At 47.3% G+C, this 16951-nt stretch overlaps 1 protein-coding gene across 3 annotated transcripts in view; it reads right to left on the bottom strand.

Annotated features, from left to right (window-relative positions):
* LOC141264775 (unconventional myosin-Ig-like) overlaps window positions 1-16951 on the bottom strand; it is a 443459-nt gene that overhangs the window by 259352 nt on the left and 167156 nt on the right. For all 3 annotated transcript variants that reach the window (XM_073677080.1, XM_073677078.1, XM_073677079.1), the window contains one exon: window positions 4749-4881. In XM_073677080.1, coding sequence (XP_073533181.1) covers window positions 4749-4881 — 133 coding nt within the window. The remainder of the gene's footprint in view (window positions 1-4748; window positions 4882-16951) is intronic.

The raw sequence follows: 16951 nt of genomic DNA, 5'->3' as shown, positions 1-16951 counted from the left end.
TCCTGACCAAATCTCCTTGGATGAGTCCAGGCTGCGTAGCCTTCAGCAGGGGATCGGTCAGTGGAAACATACAGCTCCGAATTCCGCAGATGGGCAACTGATACAAAATGGAATGACCCGGCTCTCAGAAGCCAATTTTGTCAGGGCCTTACTGAAAGGTTGAAAGATGCTTTGGCAGTGTATGAAACCCCTGAGTCCTTGGAGGCTGCCATGTCTGTAGCCATACGTGTTGATAGACGCCTTTGGGATAGGTGGATGAGACCGCCTTCTCCGGAGCCCTCTTTTCGGGGTAATGCCCCTTTGCTGGAGGAGCGGTCTGGGGGTGAACCAATACTGGGGAGGTGGAAGAACCCATGCAATTAGGGGGTGCGTTTCCCCTGAGATCTGCAAAAAAAAGGGTGTGTGTTTTTTCTGTGGAAAAAAAGACATTTTATTGGGGCCTGTCAATCGATTCCTAAGCATAAGGAAACCCGATTAACCCTTGGTAGTCTGCAGTTGGATAATCAAGGGTTTATCATCAACCTACAGTTCTCTGTTTGTCCTGACAGCAGAGATGGTGCTATAGAGCAAGACTGAGAAAATTTCTGTGTTTGTTGACAGTGGAGCTGGAGTCATGGTTGATGCTGAGTTTGTGAGAACTCATCGTCTTGCTTGCTGTACTTTAGCTAAGCCCATTCCCATCTTCGCCATCGACTCAGCGCCACTTGCACAGAAAGCATTTACTCAGATTGTACATAATGTAAGACTGAGGGTGGGGTCGGTTCATTGTGAGATAATCCCTTGCTATGTCCTGGACGGTCTTCCCACTCCAATTGTACTGGGTCTACCCTGGTAGGTGAAACATAATCCATTGGTGGATTGGCAATCCAGACAGATCATTGAGTGAGGAGATTATTGCCATGAGAACTGCTTAAACATTTCCCTTTCTACAGTCTCCACAGAGACCTTACTTGTGTTTCTGTCTGGTTTTGAGGATGTTTTTTCTGAGAAGGGGTGTCAGGATTTGCCTCCTCATCGTGCTTATGACTGTCCTATTAACCTGACCCACGGAGCTAAACTACCCAAGTCCAGACTGTGTAATCTTTCTGGCCCCGAGAGACAAGCTATGAAGGATTTCATTGCGGAAAGTCTGGAGTAGGGACATATCAGACCCTCATCTTCGCCCGTGGTGGCAGGGTTCTTCTTCATGAAGGAAAAAAGATGGCGGTCTACATCCCTGTTTAGACTTCTGGGAATTAAATCAAATTACCATCCATGATCCATACCCTCTTCCTCTGATTCCTGATTTGTTCAGCCAGGTTGTGGGAGCTAAGGTATTCTCCAAGTTGGATTTAAGGGGAGTCTACAATCTGGTTAGAATCAGAGAAGGGGACGAATGGAAGACAGCGTTCAATACCCCGGAAGGACATTTTGAGAGTCTGGTTATGCCTTTCGGTTTGACCAATGCACCTGCGGTATTCCAACATTTCATTAATGATATTTTCCATCATTTGGTGGGGAGGTTTTTGGTGGTCTATCTGGATGATATTTTGGTTTACTCATCTGATTTAGAGACACATTGGGGGCATGTTAAACAGGTGCTTCAGATATTAAGGGGTAACAAACTATATGCCAAACTAGAAAAGTGAGTTTTTGCAGTCCATGAGGTGCAGTTTTTGGGGTACTTGTTGTCATCTTCAGATTTTTGGGTGGATCCGGAGAAGATCTGTGCAGTCCTTGATTGGGACTGTGCCAAGAACCTGAAGGCATTACAGCGTTTTCTGGGCTTTACTAATTTTTACCGGAAATGTATCCAAAATTATTCGGTAATTGTGAAACCCCTCACTGACATGACAAGGAAGGGGTCTGATCTTTCTAAATGGTCGGATGCCGCCCTGCAGGCTTTTTCCTCCCTAAAAAGCTGTTTTGCCACTGCACCTATACTCAGTCAACCCGATGTTTTCCAACCCTTTATTGTGGAAGTTGATGCATCGGAGGTGGGGGTTGGGGCTGTGTTGTCTCAGGGTTCGTCCCCTGGTAAATGGCGTCCATGCGCTTTCGTTTCTAAAAAATTATCTTCGGCTGAGAGAAGTTTTGACGTGGGTAATAGGGAACTTTTGGCGATTAAATTGGTGTTCGAAGAATGGCGACATTGGTTGGAGGGGCTGTCCCTCCTATTACTGTTATCACGGACCATAAGAACCTGACATATTTTCAATCGGTTAAACGTCTCAACCCTAGGCAAGAAAGATGGTCCCTCTTTTTTACTAGTTCAATTTTGTTGTCACTTTTCGTCCAGGGGTCAAAAACGTCAAGGCTGATGCTTTGTCCCGGAGCTTCCCTGGTGGTGGTGACCATGAGAACCCTGCCCCGATTTTGCAGAAGGGGTTAGACATTTCGGCATTGTATCCTGAACTGGAGGGTGAAGTGTTGGAGGCTCAGGGGTTCGCCCTTGCCTCCTGCCCTTCAGGAAGGTTATTTGTACCACCTAATTTGCACCGCAAAGTAGTTAGGGAACATCACAACTCTGTGCTTGCTGGGCATCCAGGTGGTAAGGCAACTGCGGACCTCCTATCTCGTCGTTTTTGGTGGCTGGGGTTGCATCGGGATGTGATTGAACACGTGTCTGCTTGTAGTATTTGCACGCGTTCTAAAGTATCGTATACCCATCCATCTGGTACTCTTCTTCTGCTACCTATTCCTAGCAGGCCATGGACACACTTGTCCATGGATTTTATTACTAACCTACCGGTATCTGCAGGCAAAACTGTGGTTTTGTTAGTTGTAGATAGGTTCAGTAAAATGGTTCACTTCATCGCATTACCGGTACTTCCGAATGCCAAGACACTTGCTCAGGTGTTCATAAATGAGATCGTAAAGCTTCACCGGGTTCCTTCCAATGTGCTGTCAGATCGGGGAACCCAGTTTGTTTACAAGTACTGAAAAGCGTTCTGTTCTCGACTGGGGGTGCAGCTGTCCTTTTCCTCTGCCTTCCACCCTCAGTCGACTGGACAGACCGAGCGCATTAACCAGAACCTGGAGACTTATCTCAGGTGTTTTGTCTCCGAAAATCAGGAGGATTGGGCATCCTACTTAGCGCTGGCAGAATTTGCTATTAATAATCATCGCCAAGAATCTACCGGCAGGTCACCGTTCTTTGGTACATACGGTTTCCATCCACAGTTTGGTACTTTTAGTGGTGGAGGGGATTCAGGAGTTCCAGAGGAGGAACGTTTTGCTTCGTCGCTCTCTTCTGTGTGGCAGGGGATTCTGAGTAATTTGAGGATCATGGGAGACAGGTACAAACGTGTGACTGACAGGAAATGCTTGCCAGGTCCAGACCTGAGTATGAATGACTTTGTGTGGTTGTCTACCAGGAATATCAAGTTGAAGGTTCCTACCTGGAAGCTGGAACCTAGGTTTATTGGTCCCTATAACATAACCGCCGTCATTAACACAGCAGCATTTCCTCTTGAGCTACCACAGGCCCTTAAGATCCACAATGTGTTTCACAGGTCTTTGCTCAAGAAATATGTAGAACCTCTTGAGCCCTCACCTCTAACGCCGCCCCCAATCATGGTTGATGGTAATCTGGAGTTTCAGATTTCGAGGATTGTAGATTCTCGTCTCCAGCGACGTTCCCTACAGTACTTAGTGCACTGGAAGGGTTATGGTCCAGAGGAAAGGATGTGGGTTTCAGCATCAGAGTTGAATGCCCCTAGGTTGGTTCATGCCTTCCACACATCTTATCCTGAGAAACCTGATCCTGAGTGTCGGGAGGCCACTCGTAGAAGGGGGTTTACCGTCACGGGTGTGTCAGGTGTAATAGACAGTCGCTTTGGATCTGGCTGTAGAATGTCACTGCGCTTGGCATTACAGATGCCTTCTTAATCCTTCTTCCTTTAAGACCCAGCTGTGACCTCCAGCCTGCTGTTGATTGACATACCCTTGCCTGGGAGTTAAAAACACTGAGTTTGCTCCAGGGAATCGCCGGTGATACTTCTATGTACCTTTGTGCAGGCTTTGAGCACTACCAGTCGGCTAGCTTCTTCTCTGGTGCCCTTGGAGGACAGTTGGCGCTACTCCTCTCGTGTCTGCTCAAGCTAACTTTATCCCCTTTGTTTGTCTACCTTGTTGTTTTTAGTTTGTAGTGGGGCCTGACCAGTGCTCACCCCTCCCCCTCCCTATCTAGGGCCAAGCTCTAGGGACATCCAGGGCTTAGGGTCCTGCTCTGCGATAGGTGTGGAACCTATATAGGGACAGTAGGGTAGGCAGGGTAATATTAGATCTGCCTAGGGGTCTCCACTCCTCCTTTCCATAGTGTTTGGGCTTCCTCCCCCTCTTCCCTTCATGTTGCACTTTGTCTTTCCCACACCGTGTGTGACACGTTTCTGGGAATATTTTAAACAGAGGATAATGCAATGCAGTCATATACAGAGCATTATAATAGTGTGGCCTGGTATCCATTGCTAATAATCATATCAAGTCAGTATTAGACAAAGCAGGGAATAAGGTAAGTATATCAATTTATAAGTAGGTTAAATACCCATGGGCCTAGGTGCTGGCAGTCCAGACTCCTGATCCCTAATGTGCGTTTCGCTATTAATAGCTTCCTCGGGGTTCAGTATCCTACTGATATTGACTGACATTTTCTGGATTAGCAAACAATAGCCTGGCATCAACCAAGAAATATCTGGGAATTTGTCATTTTTTGGGGTCCGGGCTCCCCTGTACCTGTGCACAATCATCGGGGGGTAGGTGACTCTTACCTTACAGGCCAAGTTTTCCACTAGCAGAATCATTGAGTTCTTGAAGAGGGTGGCCGCTGTGAGGGGTCTTTTGGTCACTTCACTTATACTCATCTGTCCGTCCGGCCACATGTCTCTGAGAACGGGGTCCTTACTGTGAAAAACAACCACTCCATCAGACAGGCCAGATATTATCAGTGTATCCCATATTCTCCTCGCTTTCTAACCCACTGCACACCAGGAACTATAAATCAGGGTATGAGGTACCCCTTATTCTTCCTACGCATTTCACACCTGGGATTATAACCTACCTCCTTCTTTTCCACCCTCTAGACACCAAGGATTATAACCTACCTCCTCCTTCTTTTCCACCCACTAGACACCAAGGATTATAACCTACCTTCTCCTTCTTTTCCACCCTCTAGACACCAGGGATTATAACCTACCTCCTCCTTCTTTTCCACCCTCTAGACACCAGGGATTATAACCTACCTCCTCCTTCTTTTCCACCCTCTAGACACCAGGGATTATAACCTACCTCCTCCTTCTTTTCCACCCTCTAGACAACAGGGATTATATCCTACCTCCTCCTTCTTTTCCACCCTCTAGACTCCAGGGATTATAACCTACCTCCTTCTTCTTTTCCACCTTCTGGGCACCAGGGATTATAACCTACCGCCTCCTTCTTTTCCACCTTCTGCACACCAGGGATTATAACCTACCGCCTCCTTCTTTTCTACCTTCTGGACACCAGGGATTATAACCTACCTCCTCCTTTTCCATCCTCTAGACACCAGGGATTATAACCTACCTCCTCCTTCTTTTCCACACTCTAGACAACAGGGATTATATCCTACCTCCTCCTTCTTTTCCACCCTCTAGACTCCAGGGATTATAACCTACCTCCTTCTTCTTTTCCACCTTCTGGGCACCAGGGATTATAACCTACCGCCTCCTTCTTTTCCACCTTCTGCACACCAGGGATTATAACCTACCGCCTCCTTTTCTACCTTCTGGACACCAGGGATTATAACCTACCGCCTCCTTCTTTTCCACCCTCTAGACTCCAGGGATTATAACCTACCTCCTCATTCTAGAGTCTAGACAGTAGGGATTGTAACCTACCTCTTTCTTCTCTACCCTCGAGACACCAGGGATTATAACCTATCTCCTCCATTTTTTCCACCTTCTAAACCTCACGTATTATAATTTACATCTGTCTTCTTTTCCACTTTCTTGACTCGAGGGTTTTTAATTTACCTCCCTCTTCTTTTCTACTATCTAAACACCTGGGGATTATAATCTACCTCCTGCATCTTCTCCATCCTCTGGAGCAGAGATTATAAATTACTTCCCAATCATTGGAAACCATGCACTTTAATCTACTCCCTTTACCCTATGTACAGGACAGATGAGATTATAATATACTGCCTGTGGGAATATAATCTACCCCTTTCGTTTCAACCCAATAGACAAGGGATTATCAGTTTAATTAAGATGAGCCCCTCATTCTACCCATGAGCATTACATTGGTGTTTATAATCTACCTTCTTCCTTTCTAGCCACTAAACACCAGGGATTATAAACTTGCGCCCCATTTCTCCCCAAACATTGGAAACTATGGATTAACTCCTTGTTCTCTATACGCCTCGGACATCTGTCCATCAGTAGTAGATGATAATCTACATTCATTCTTTCTTGCCACTATACACCAGGGATTATATATCACTATCCCAGTCTCTCACCCATTTGAAGCATAATCATAACCCCCTCATGTCTATGCATGGATTACAATCTAGCAGGGATTCCTTCCTACCCTGAAGACAATCTACTTCCCTTCTCCATTCCTAATATGCACTAAACATGATGAATGACATCATTTTTTTTTCAAACCATTTGCAATATAGTAAACTCCCTTCATTCCTACCCAGTTGACACCACAGATTAAACTCCACTGTTTCCTCCTTATCCTTTGGACACCAGGGATTATAATCTACTGCTTACCTTCCTACCCACTTGACATCAGGGATTATAAAAACTGCTTTCATGTCTACCATCTAGACACCAGGGATTATAATCTACTGCCTTCCTACATACTCACTAGAATTAAGGGTTTATAACATCCTGCTTTCCTATATTTCACCTTTACACCAGAGATTATATTTTACTGCTTTTCATCCTACCCACTAAAGTCTTTGTATTATGATCTACTGCTCATCTCCCTACCCACTAGCCATTAGGGATTACAATCTGCCAAGGATAGCCTCCCAACCCTGTAGACATTTTGGTTATAATCTATCTCCCTTCTTCCTTTCTAATTAATTACATCTCCTTTTCTCTCTCTACCCACTAGACACCAGGGATTATATCATTCTGCATTCCTGCATACCCACCAGATATTACAATTTATTACATTCCTCCCTTCCCACAGGAGTCCAGGGATTAAAATCTGTGTATTCCCTCCCTACCCACTAGATACCAGGAATTATAATCTCTTCTCTTCCTGCTAAATAGACATTAGGAATAAATTATTAATGTTTTGCCCTGTTGAACATTATGGATTATAATTTACTCCCTTTCGCCCACACACTTTACACCGGAGATTTGTAATTTATTCTCTTCTTTCTTGCCACCCTCTAAAGAGCAGGGATTTTTACCCTTCCCCTTCCTCTGCGCTCACTGTATATTATTTATCTCCAAAAATATCATTCATCATGTGAACTATCACCAAGTGGTCAGACCTGTGAAGATATCACCTCTGCAGATAGGCTGGAGCCATCACATCTCCCTCCATTATGTCACTATAATAGTCCTCGTCCCCGTCCCTCATATTATGTAAATCAGAATCATTGTCTCTGCTGATGATTAGCAGAACAAGAGACACCGGCGGTGTCCCAGGCCTGCCCTGATCAGGAGACACCGGCAGCGTGCCAGGCCTGCCCTGATCAGGAGACACTGGCGGCGTGTCAGGCCTGCCCTGATCAGGTGTCATCTGCGGTGTCCCAGGCCTGCCCTGATCAGGAGACACTGGCGGCGTGTCAGGCCTGCCCTAATCAGGAGACACCGGCAGTGTGCCAGGCCTGCCCTGATCAGGAGACACCGGCAGTGTGCCAGGCCTGCCCTGATGGCAGAAGGATCCTGCAGGGAGGCCACTAACCCACCACACATTCTGAGCGTGGCAATCGTCAGTATAAATTCATTTCCTCTTTTATTTTTGCACAATCCACCATTTGTCATTTTCTCCAATCGCATCCAAAGCTGTTGTCAAAATTCTGTCATCTGAGCTCCCACAATGCATTGCTCTGCGGTAAAAGCAAATCTTTTCTCTGTTCACGGCCGAATTCTGTAGAACAAAAGAAAGTTTTCACTTCTGTTTCTTACATTAGATTTTGCCTGTTTGCGCAGGTAATTCTTTTATGAAGCTTTTGGGGGCTATTTTGCCCCAGGATTAAGACGATTCAATTCATGGAGATCTGCACAAAGGGGGAAATTTAGAATTTAGGGACTTTATTTTTTCATTAAAAATAAAGCCGGATCAAAGGTCAAAATCCACCTAAATTGCTCTTTTACACCGGTTGCAGCCCCAAATTTTCTGTCAATGCAAATTATGATCACAGGAGCCCTGAGCAGAGAACTCGTCCTGGGAAGTGGAGTAGTCATCAGGAAAAAGAGTCCTGGGCAGAGCCCCCTGAGTATGAACAGAGTCAGAGCAAAGGAGTCCCTGGACAGATAGCAGTGATGAGTCACAGGCATAGATGAGCCCTGTGCAGAGGAAATACTGGCAGAGGACAGAGGAAGCCAGGGAAGAGTCCCGAACAGAGAGGTATTCCTGGCAGAGAAGAGTCCCGGGCAGAGAGGTATTCCTGGCAGGGAAGAGTCCCGAGCAGAGAGGTATTCCTGGCAGGGAAGAGTCCCGAGCAGAGAGGTATTCCTGGCAGGGAAGAGTCCCGAGCAGAGAGGTATTCCTGGCAGGGAAGAGTCCCGAGCAGAGAGGTATTCCTGGCAGGGAAGAGTCCCGAGCAGAGAGGTATTCCTGGCAGAGAAGAGTCCCAGGCAGAGAGGTATTCCTGGCAGAGAAGAGTCCCGGGCAGAGAGGTATTCCTGGCAGGGAAGAGTCCCGAGCAGAGAGGTATTCCTGGCAGGGAAGAGTCCCGAGCAGAGAGGTATTCCTGGCAGAGAAGAGTCCCGAGCAGAGAGGTATTCCTGGCAGAGAAGAGTCCCGAGCAGAGAGGTATTCCTGGCAGGGAAGAGTCCCGAGCAGAGAGGTATTCCTGGCAGAGAAGAGTCCCGGGCAGAGAGGTATTCCTGGCAGAGAAGAGTCCCGGGCAGAGAGGTATTCCTGGCAGAGAAGAGTCCCGGGCAGAGAGGTATTCCTGGCAGGAAAGAGTCCCGGGCAGAGAGGTATTCCTGGCAGGAAAGAGTCCCGGGCAGAGAGGTATTCCTGGCAGGAAAGAGTCCCGGGCAGAGAGGTATTCCTGGCAGGAAAGAGTCCCGGGCAGAGAGGTATTCCTGGCAGGAAAGAGTCCCAGGCAGAGAGGTATTCCTGGCAGGAAAGAGTCCCGGGCAGAGAGGTATTCCTGGCAGAGAAGAGTCCCGAGCAGAGAGGTATTCCTGGCAGGGAAGAGTCCCGAGCAGAGAGGTATTCCTGGCAGGGAAGAGTCCCGGGCAGAGAGGTATTCCTGGCAGAGAAGAGTCCCGGGCAGAGAGGTATTCCTGGCAGAGAAGAGTCCCGGGCAGAGAGGTATTCCTGGCAGGGAAGAGTCCCGAGCAGAGAGGTATTCCTGGCAGGGAAGAGTCCCGAGCAGAGAGGTATTCCTGGCAGGGAAGAGTCCCGAGCAGAGAGGTATTCCTGGCAGGGAAGAGTCCCGAGCAGAGAGGTATTCCTGGCAGGGAAGAGTCCCGAGCAGAGAGGTATTCCTGGCAGGGAAGAGTCCCGAGCAGAGAGGTATTCCTGGCAGAGAAGAGTCCCGAGCAGAGAGGTATTCCTGGCAGGGAAGAGTCCCGAGCAGAGAGGTATTCCTGGCAGGGAAGAGTCCCGAGCAGAGAGGTACTCCTGCCAAAGAAGAGTCCCGGGCAGAGAGGTATTCCTGGCAGGGAAGAGTCCCGAGCAGAGAGGTACTCCTGCCAAAGAAGAGTCCCGGGCAGAGGTGGTATTCCTGGCAGGGAAGAGTCCCGAGCAGAGAGGTATTCCTGGCAGGGAAGAGTCCCGAGCAGAGAGGTATTCCTGGCAGAGAAGAGTCCTGAGCAGAGAGGTATTCCTGGCAGGGAAGAGTCCCGAGCAGAGAGGTATTCCTGGCAGGGAAGAGTCCCGAGCAGAGAGGTACTCCTGCCAAAGAAGAGTCCCAGGCAGAGAGGTATTCCTGGCAGGGAAGAGTCCCGAGCAGAGAGGTACTCCTGCCAAAGAAGAGTCCCGGGCAGAGGTGGTATTCCTGGCAGGGAAGAGTCCCGAGCAGAGAGGTATTCCTGGCAGGAAAGAGTCCCGAGCAGAGAGGTATTCCTGGCAGGAAAGAGTCCCGGGCAGAGAGGTATTCCTGGCAGGAAAGAGTCCCGGGCAGAGAGGTATTCCTGGCAGGAAAGAGTCCCGGGCAGAGAGGTATTCCTGGCAGGAAAGAGTCCCGGGCAGAGAGGTATTCCTGGCAGGAAAGAGTCCCGGGCAGAGAGGTATTCCTGGCAGGAAAGAGTCCCGGGCAGAGAGGTATTCCTGGCAGGAAAGAGTCCCGGGCAGAGAGGTATTCCTGGCAGGAAAGAGTCCCGGGCAGAGAGGTATTCCTGGCAGGAAAGAGTCCCGGGCAGAGAGGTATTCCTGGCAGGAAAGAGTCCCGGGCAGAGAGGTATTCCTGGCAGGAAAGAGTCCCGGGCAGAGAGGTATTCCTGGCAGGAAAGAGTCCCGGGCAGAGAGGTATTCCTGGCAGGAAAGAGTCCCGGGCAGAGAGGTATTCCTGGCAGGAAAGAGTCCCGGGCAGAGAGGTATTCCTGGCAGGAAAGAGTCCCGGGCAGAGAGGTATTCCTGGCAGGAAAGAGTCCCGGGCAGAGAGGTATTCCTGGCAGGAAAGAGTCCCGGGCAGAGAGGTATTCCTGGCAGGAAAGAGTCCCGGGCAGAGAGGTATTCCTGGCAGGAAAGAGTCCCGGGCAGAGAGGTATTCCTGGCAGGAAAGAGTCCCGGGCAGAGAGGTATTCCTGGCAGGAAAGAGTCCGGGGCAGAGAGGTATTCCTGGCAGGAAAGAGTCCGGGGCAGAGAGGTATTCCTGGCAGGAAAGAGTCCCGGGCAGAGAGGTATTCCTGGCAGGAAAGAGTCCCGGGCAGAGAGGTATTCCTGGCAGGAAAGAGTCCCGGGCAGAGAGGTATTCCTGGCAGGAAAGAGTCCCGGGCAGAGAGGTATTCCTGGCAGGAAAGAGTCCCGGGCAGAGAGGTATTCCTGGCAGGAAAGAGTCCCGGGCAAAGAGGTATTCCTGGCAGGAAAGAGTCCCGGGCAGAGAGGTATTCCTGGCAGGAAAGAGTCCCGGGCAGAGAGGTATTCCTGGCAGGATAGAGTCCCGGGCAGAGAGGTATTCCTGGCAGGGAAGCGTCCCGGGCAGAGAGGTATTCCTGGCAGGGAAGCGTCCCGGGCAGAGAGGTATTCCTGGCAGGATAGAGTCCCGGGCAGAGAGGTATTCCTGGCAGGGAAGAGTCTCGAGCAGAGAGGTATTCCTGGCAGGGAAGAGTCTCGAGCAGAGAGGTATTCCTGGCAGGGAAGAGTCCCGGGCAGAGAGGTATTCGTGGCAGGGAAGAGTCTCGAGCAGAGAGGTATTCCTGGCAGGGAAGAGTCTCGAGCAGAGAGGTACTCCTGGCAGGGAAAAGTCCGCTTATCTCCTTTATCTGCACATAATTTGTGGCTTTTCTTCCTCCAAAAAGAAACAATTTGTAAACCGGATTGTAACATTTATTACCAGAGATTTGGAACCTCTGAGTAAATAATGATGGATTGGTGATGATCCTGCCATTCTTCACCCTAAACTTCGGCAGGAGGTGAGGACTTTCCTGGTGGGATTCCCAGCTCGCATACACGAATAGTCACTGGTGGCCGCGGCAGCACTGATACGACAAGCCAGAGGAAGCGAGGATGACGTGGTCCGAGGAAGACACAGTGGTCAGGACGAGGGGAAGAAGAACAGGTACAAGGCGGAAGATCCAAGGAGCAGAAGTAGAATCTGCGAAAAGCCAATCCAATCAAGGCCTCGCTGCGTAAGACATCGCGCCTACAGACCCTACAGATGAACTGCGGCACCAAAGGGTTTAGGGACGTTCCTGCACCCCAGACCCTGCACTTTAAAGTCAGTGGGGGGTCGGTGTCTACTTTTAATAATCTCTGCTAAATTAAAATCACAGCGATTGTGCGCTAATATCAGATTATATAATGTTACGGGGGAGGGGGATGATTATATCTCTCATCCACATGGACAGGACACGTACACAGGTTCCAGCCCCTACAGGCTCGGAGGACTTATTAACCCTTTTCTGCAACCTTGATCGGCTTCTGGATGAGACTGCTCTCATGTGAGGGTAACGGAGCAGCGGGAGACGATTCATGCTGCAATTATCAGAACACAAGTGACGTTAGACGCCCAAAGTGGAATAATTGGACCGATCCGAAAATAACTCGGCACGTGGAGAAATCTGTATATAGCACCGAGATAAGGTGTGATGTACTGGAGCATGGCCAGTGAAAGGACGGGGGATGGAATATGCATGTGTGTATATACATATATATATACACACACACATTATATATATATATATATATATATATATATATATATATATATATATATATATATATATATATATATATATACACAGTACAGACCAAAAGTTTGGACACACCTTGTCATTTAAAGATTTTTCTGTATTTTCATGACCATGAAAATTGTACATTCACACTGAAGGCATCAAAACTATGAATTACCACATGTGGAATTATATACTTAACAAAATAGTATGAAACAACTGAAAATATGTCTTATATTCTAAGTTCTTCACAGTAGCCACCTTTTGCTTTGATGACTGCTTTGCACACTCTTGGCATTCTCTTGATGAGCTTCAAGAGGTAGTCACCGGAAATGGTTTTCACTTCACAGGTGTGCCCTGTCAGGTTTAACAAGTGGGATTTCTTGCCTTATAAATGGGGTTGGGACCATCAGTTGTGTTGTGCAGACGTCTGGTGGATACACAGCTGATAGTCCTACTGAATAGACTGTTAGAATTTGTATTATGGCAAGAAAAAAGCAGCTAAGTAAAGAAAAATGAGTGGCCATCATTACTTTAAGAAATGAAGGTCAGTCAGTCCGAAAAATTGGGCAAACTTTGAAAGTGTCCCCAAGTGCAGTTGCAAAAACCATCAAGCGCTACAAAGAAACTGGCTCACATGAGGACCGCCCCAGGACAGGAAGACCAAGAGTCACCTATGCTTCTGAGGATAAGTTTATCCGAGTCACCAGCCTCAGAAATCGCAGGTTAACAGCTGCTCAGATTAGAGACCGGGTCAATGCCACACAGAGTTCTAGCAGCAGACACATCTCTACAACAACTGTTAAGAGGAGACTTTGTGCAGCAGGCCTTCATGGTAAAATAGCTGCTAGGAAACCACTGCTAAGGACAGGCAACAAGCAGAAGAGACTTGTTTGGGCTAAAGAACACAAGGAATGGACATTAGACCAGTGGAAATCTGTGCTTTGGTCTGATGAGTCCAAATTTGAGATCTTTGGTTCCAACCACCGTGTCTTTGTGCGACGCAGAAAAGGTGAACGGATGGACTCTACATGCCTGGTTCCCACCGTGAAGCATGGAGGAGGAGGTGTGATGGTGTGGGGGGGCTTTGCTGGTGACATTGTTGGGGATTTATTCAAAATTGAAGGCATACTGATCCAGCATGGCTACCACAGCATCTTGCAGCGGCATGCTATTCCATCCGGTTTGCGTTTAGTTGGACCATCATTTATTTTTCAACAGGACAATGACCCCAAACACTCCTCCAGGCTGTGTAAGGGCTATTTGACCAAGAAGGAGAGTGATGGGGGGCTACGCCAGATGACCTGGCCTCCACAGTCACCAGACCTGAACCCAATCGAGATGGTTTGGGGTGAGCTGGACCGCAGAGTGAAGGCAAAAGGGCCAACAAGTGCTAAGCATCTCTGGGAACTCCTTCAAGATTGTTGGAAGACCATTTCCGGTGACTACCTCTTGAAGCTCATCAAGAGAATGCCAAGAGTGTGCAAAGCAGTCATCAAAGCAAAAGGTGGCTACTGTGAAGAACCTATAATATAAGACATATTTTCAGTTGTTTCACACTTTTTTGTTAAGTATATAATTCCACATGTGTTAATTCATAGTTTTGATGCCTTCAGTGTGAATATACAATTTTCATAGTCATGAAAATACAGAAAAATCTTTAAATGAGAAAGTGTGTCCAAACTTTTGGTCTGTACTGTATATATATATATATATATATATATATATATATATATATATATATATATATATACACAGTATATACGGGTGAGTCAAAAAGTATCCACACTCTGGCTGTTGAATTAAATTTAATCAACTTTGAGAAAAGACAAATACATTTTTTTCACACAATCGTCTGCTTCTTTAATACACTTTATCTGTCAGCACGCTTTAATATTCTCTCATTAAAAAATAAAAAATATTTTAGGCTGAGCTGCGAGCGACGAATGCACCGCTGTCCTCACCTCGACTTCAGACATGAATCTTCATCCTCTTAGGGCTTCTTTCAGGTGATGGTCAGATACTTTCTCTATACTGTGCACAAATATCGGCACCATACAACCTCAGACCACAAAGAAACGAGTGACCGCACGCTGCTCTTTTCTCATGCAAACAATGGATTCATGAAAATCACAGACAGCACACGGAAGGCATCAAAACTATGAATTACCACATGTGGAATTATATACTTAACAAAAAAGTGTGAAACAACTAAAAATATGTCTTATATTCTAGGTTCTTCACAGTAGCCACCTTTTGCTTTGATGACGGCTTTGCACACTCTTGGCATTCTCTTGATGAGCTTCAAGAGGTAGAAGCACTTCACCTTCATATTAAATGGTGCAGGTTTCTTCTAGCAGTGCAGGGGATAATCTGCTCAGTTGAGAGCTCCTGGAAGCTTACCTGCCTTAGCTCTCAGCTGTTCACTGTTGGCCACTCCCCTCTCCTATATATTCTGGGCTCCGGCTAGCAGTCATTGCCAGAGCTAGCTTCATTGCTGCATGGTTCAGGAGCTGGTGGAGAGTTGTTTGGTGGATGTATCTGAGACAGTTGCGTGGTTTTTGGTTGTGTGCAAATCCTCTCCTTCTCCTACTTTGGTTTTTCCCCCATCCTCCACTCTCCAGTGTTTTCCTCTGTTGTTTGGGTGTGCATATTTGTATGATTGGTATTTTCCTTTATCTCTGTTCGTATTACCTTGTTAGTCTGGTTTGTGTACTGCCCCCACCCCTGTTCCCTAGGTGGGGGGAGGGAACAGACAGAGCAGATTCAGGAGCTCAGTAAGGTACGTGGCCCAGGCGTCTTCACCTTTAGCTAGGGTGCCCCTAGAGTTAGGAACAGGGAAGGAGTCCCTGGTCCCGGGATACCCGACAACAGAGCCGTGACAATAGCATTGGTTTGTCATATTGAAAAAGTTCATTTTTTTCACAAAAATCTTGCTTTAGCCCCACATGTTTCACTTTTGCAAGAGGTAACACCAAAAAGTGGACCCTACAGTTTGCTACTCACTTTCTTACGAGTCCTGTTTAAAGAAACGGCAGGAGCAATATTTGAATTTTGGAACACAAATTTGGCTGAAAGATGGCGGGCACCATGTCCCATTTGCAGGGCCCCAAAGGTGCCTAAACAGCAGAAATCCCTCACAAATGACCCCATTTTGGAAACTGCACACCTCAAGGATTTTATCCAGGGGTATAGTGAGGAATTTGAACCCAAAGGTACTGCACAGAATTTGATAACATTAGGTCGGCATATTGAATATGTCGTCATTAGTGTTGAGCGCAAGTACTCGAGTTTGCATTGGGTGCTTGAGTATGCATCGAGTATCACGGATCCTCGAGTGACATGCTCGAGTCCCCACCCCGCATGTTTTGTGGCTGTTAGAAACCAAAAAAAAACATGCAGAGATTTCCTGTATATGGAAGGCAATCCCCGTAGGGTTTTTTGGCTGTCTAACAGCTGCGAAACATGTGGGGCGGGGACTCGAGCATGTCACTCTAGGACCCGCGATACTCAGTGCATACCCGAGCACCCGATGCAAACTCGAGTAAGGAGCACTTGCGCTCAACACTAGTCGTCATATCGTCATCATTTTTTTTATACCTTTGAAAAAAAAACTATCTTAACTCAAACCCTAACCAGAACCCCAACACTGACCCTAACACAGCCTCAACACTAACCACAACACCAACCCTAACCCTAGCAACACCAACCCTAACACAACCATATCCATAACACAATCCTAACCCCAACCCTAACACAACCCTAACCCCAACCCCAATCCTAAAGGTAAAGAATGTAAAAAATTGAAAGAAAAATATTTTATTTATTTTTATCTAACTAAGGGGATTGATTACAAAGGCGGTTTTTATTTACTAACTATGGACTTTTGATCAATGTGATAGGGTATATCATAGTGATCATAAGGAACCTATAGGAAAAATTCCCTATTGTTGCCGGGTACCGGCCGGCAGATGTAATTTTTTTTTCAGGAAGATGAGGCGGAGGGCCAGGGGATGGAGCAGGAGGGCCCAGGGGATAGCAGAGGTACCGGGGGTGACTCTGGGACATAATTACTCTCTCCTCTGACATGTATATCATGTCAAAGGAGAGAGAAATGATTTTAATAGCGGGCACAGTTTTTTTTTCGTGAGCGCCATTGTTGATTGATTAACGGAGATCATGTGATCAGGGACCAGAAAATCCGGTCCTGATCATGTTCTCCATGGTCTCAGCTACCCTCGGTAACTTCAAAAGACCCTTCAAAAAGATTTAGCAGACTCTGGAGTTGTGGTACATTGTTCTACTGTTCAGAGACACCTGCACAAATATGGCCTTCATGGAAGAGTCACCAGAAGAAAATCTATCCTGCGTCCTCACCATAAAATTCAGAGTCAGAAGTCTGCAAAACAACATCTAAAAGAGCCTGATGCATTGTGGAAACAAGTCCTGTGGACCGATGA

Source organism: Phyllobates terribilis, unplaced genomic scaffold (assembly GCF_046119375.1).
Source record: "Phyllobates terribilis strain yellow unplaced genomic scaffold, ASM4611937v1 Scaffold_4__5_contigs__length_816908805, whole genome shotgun sequence".
Lineage (NCBI taxonomy): Eukaryota > Metazoa > Chordata > Amphibia > Anura > Dendrobatidae > Phyllobates > Phyllobates terribilis.
This window is presented reverse-complemented; position numbering and strand designations above follow the sequence as displayed.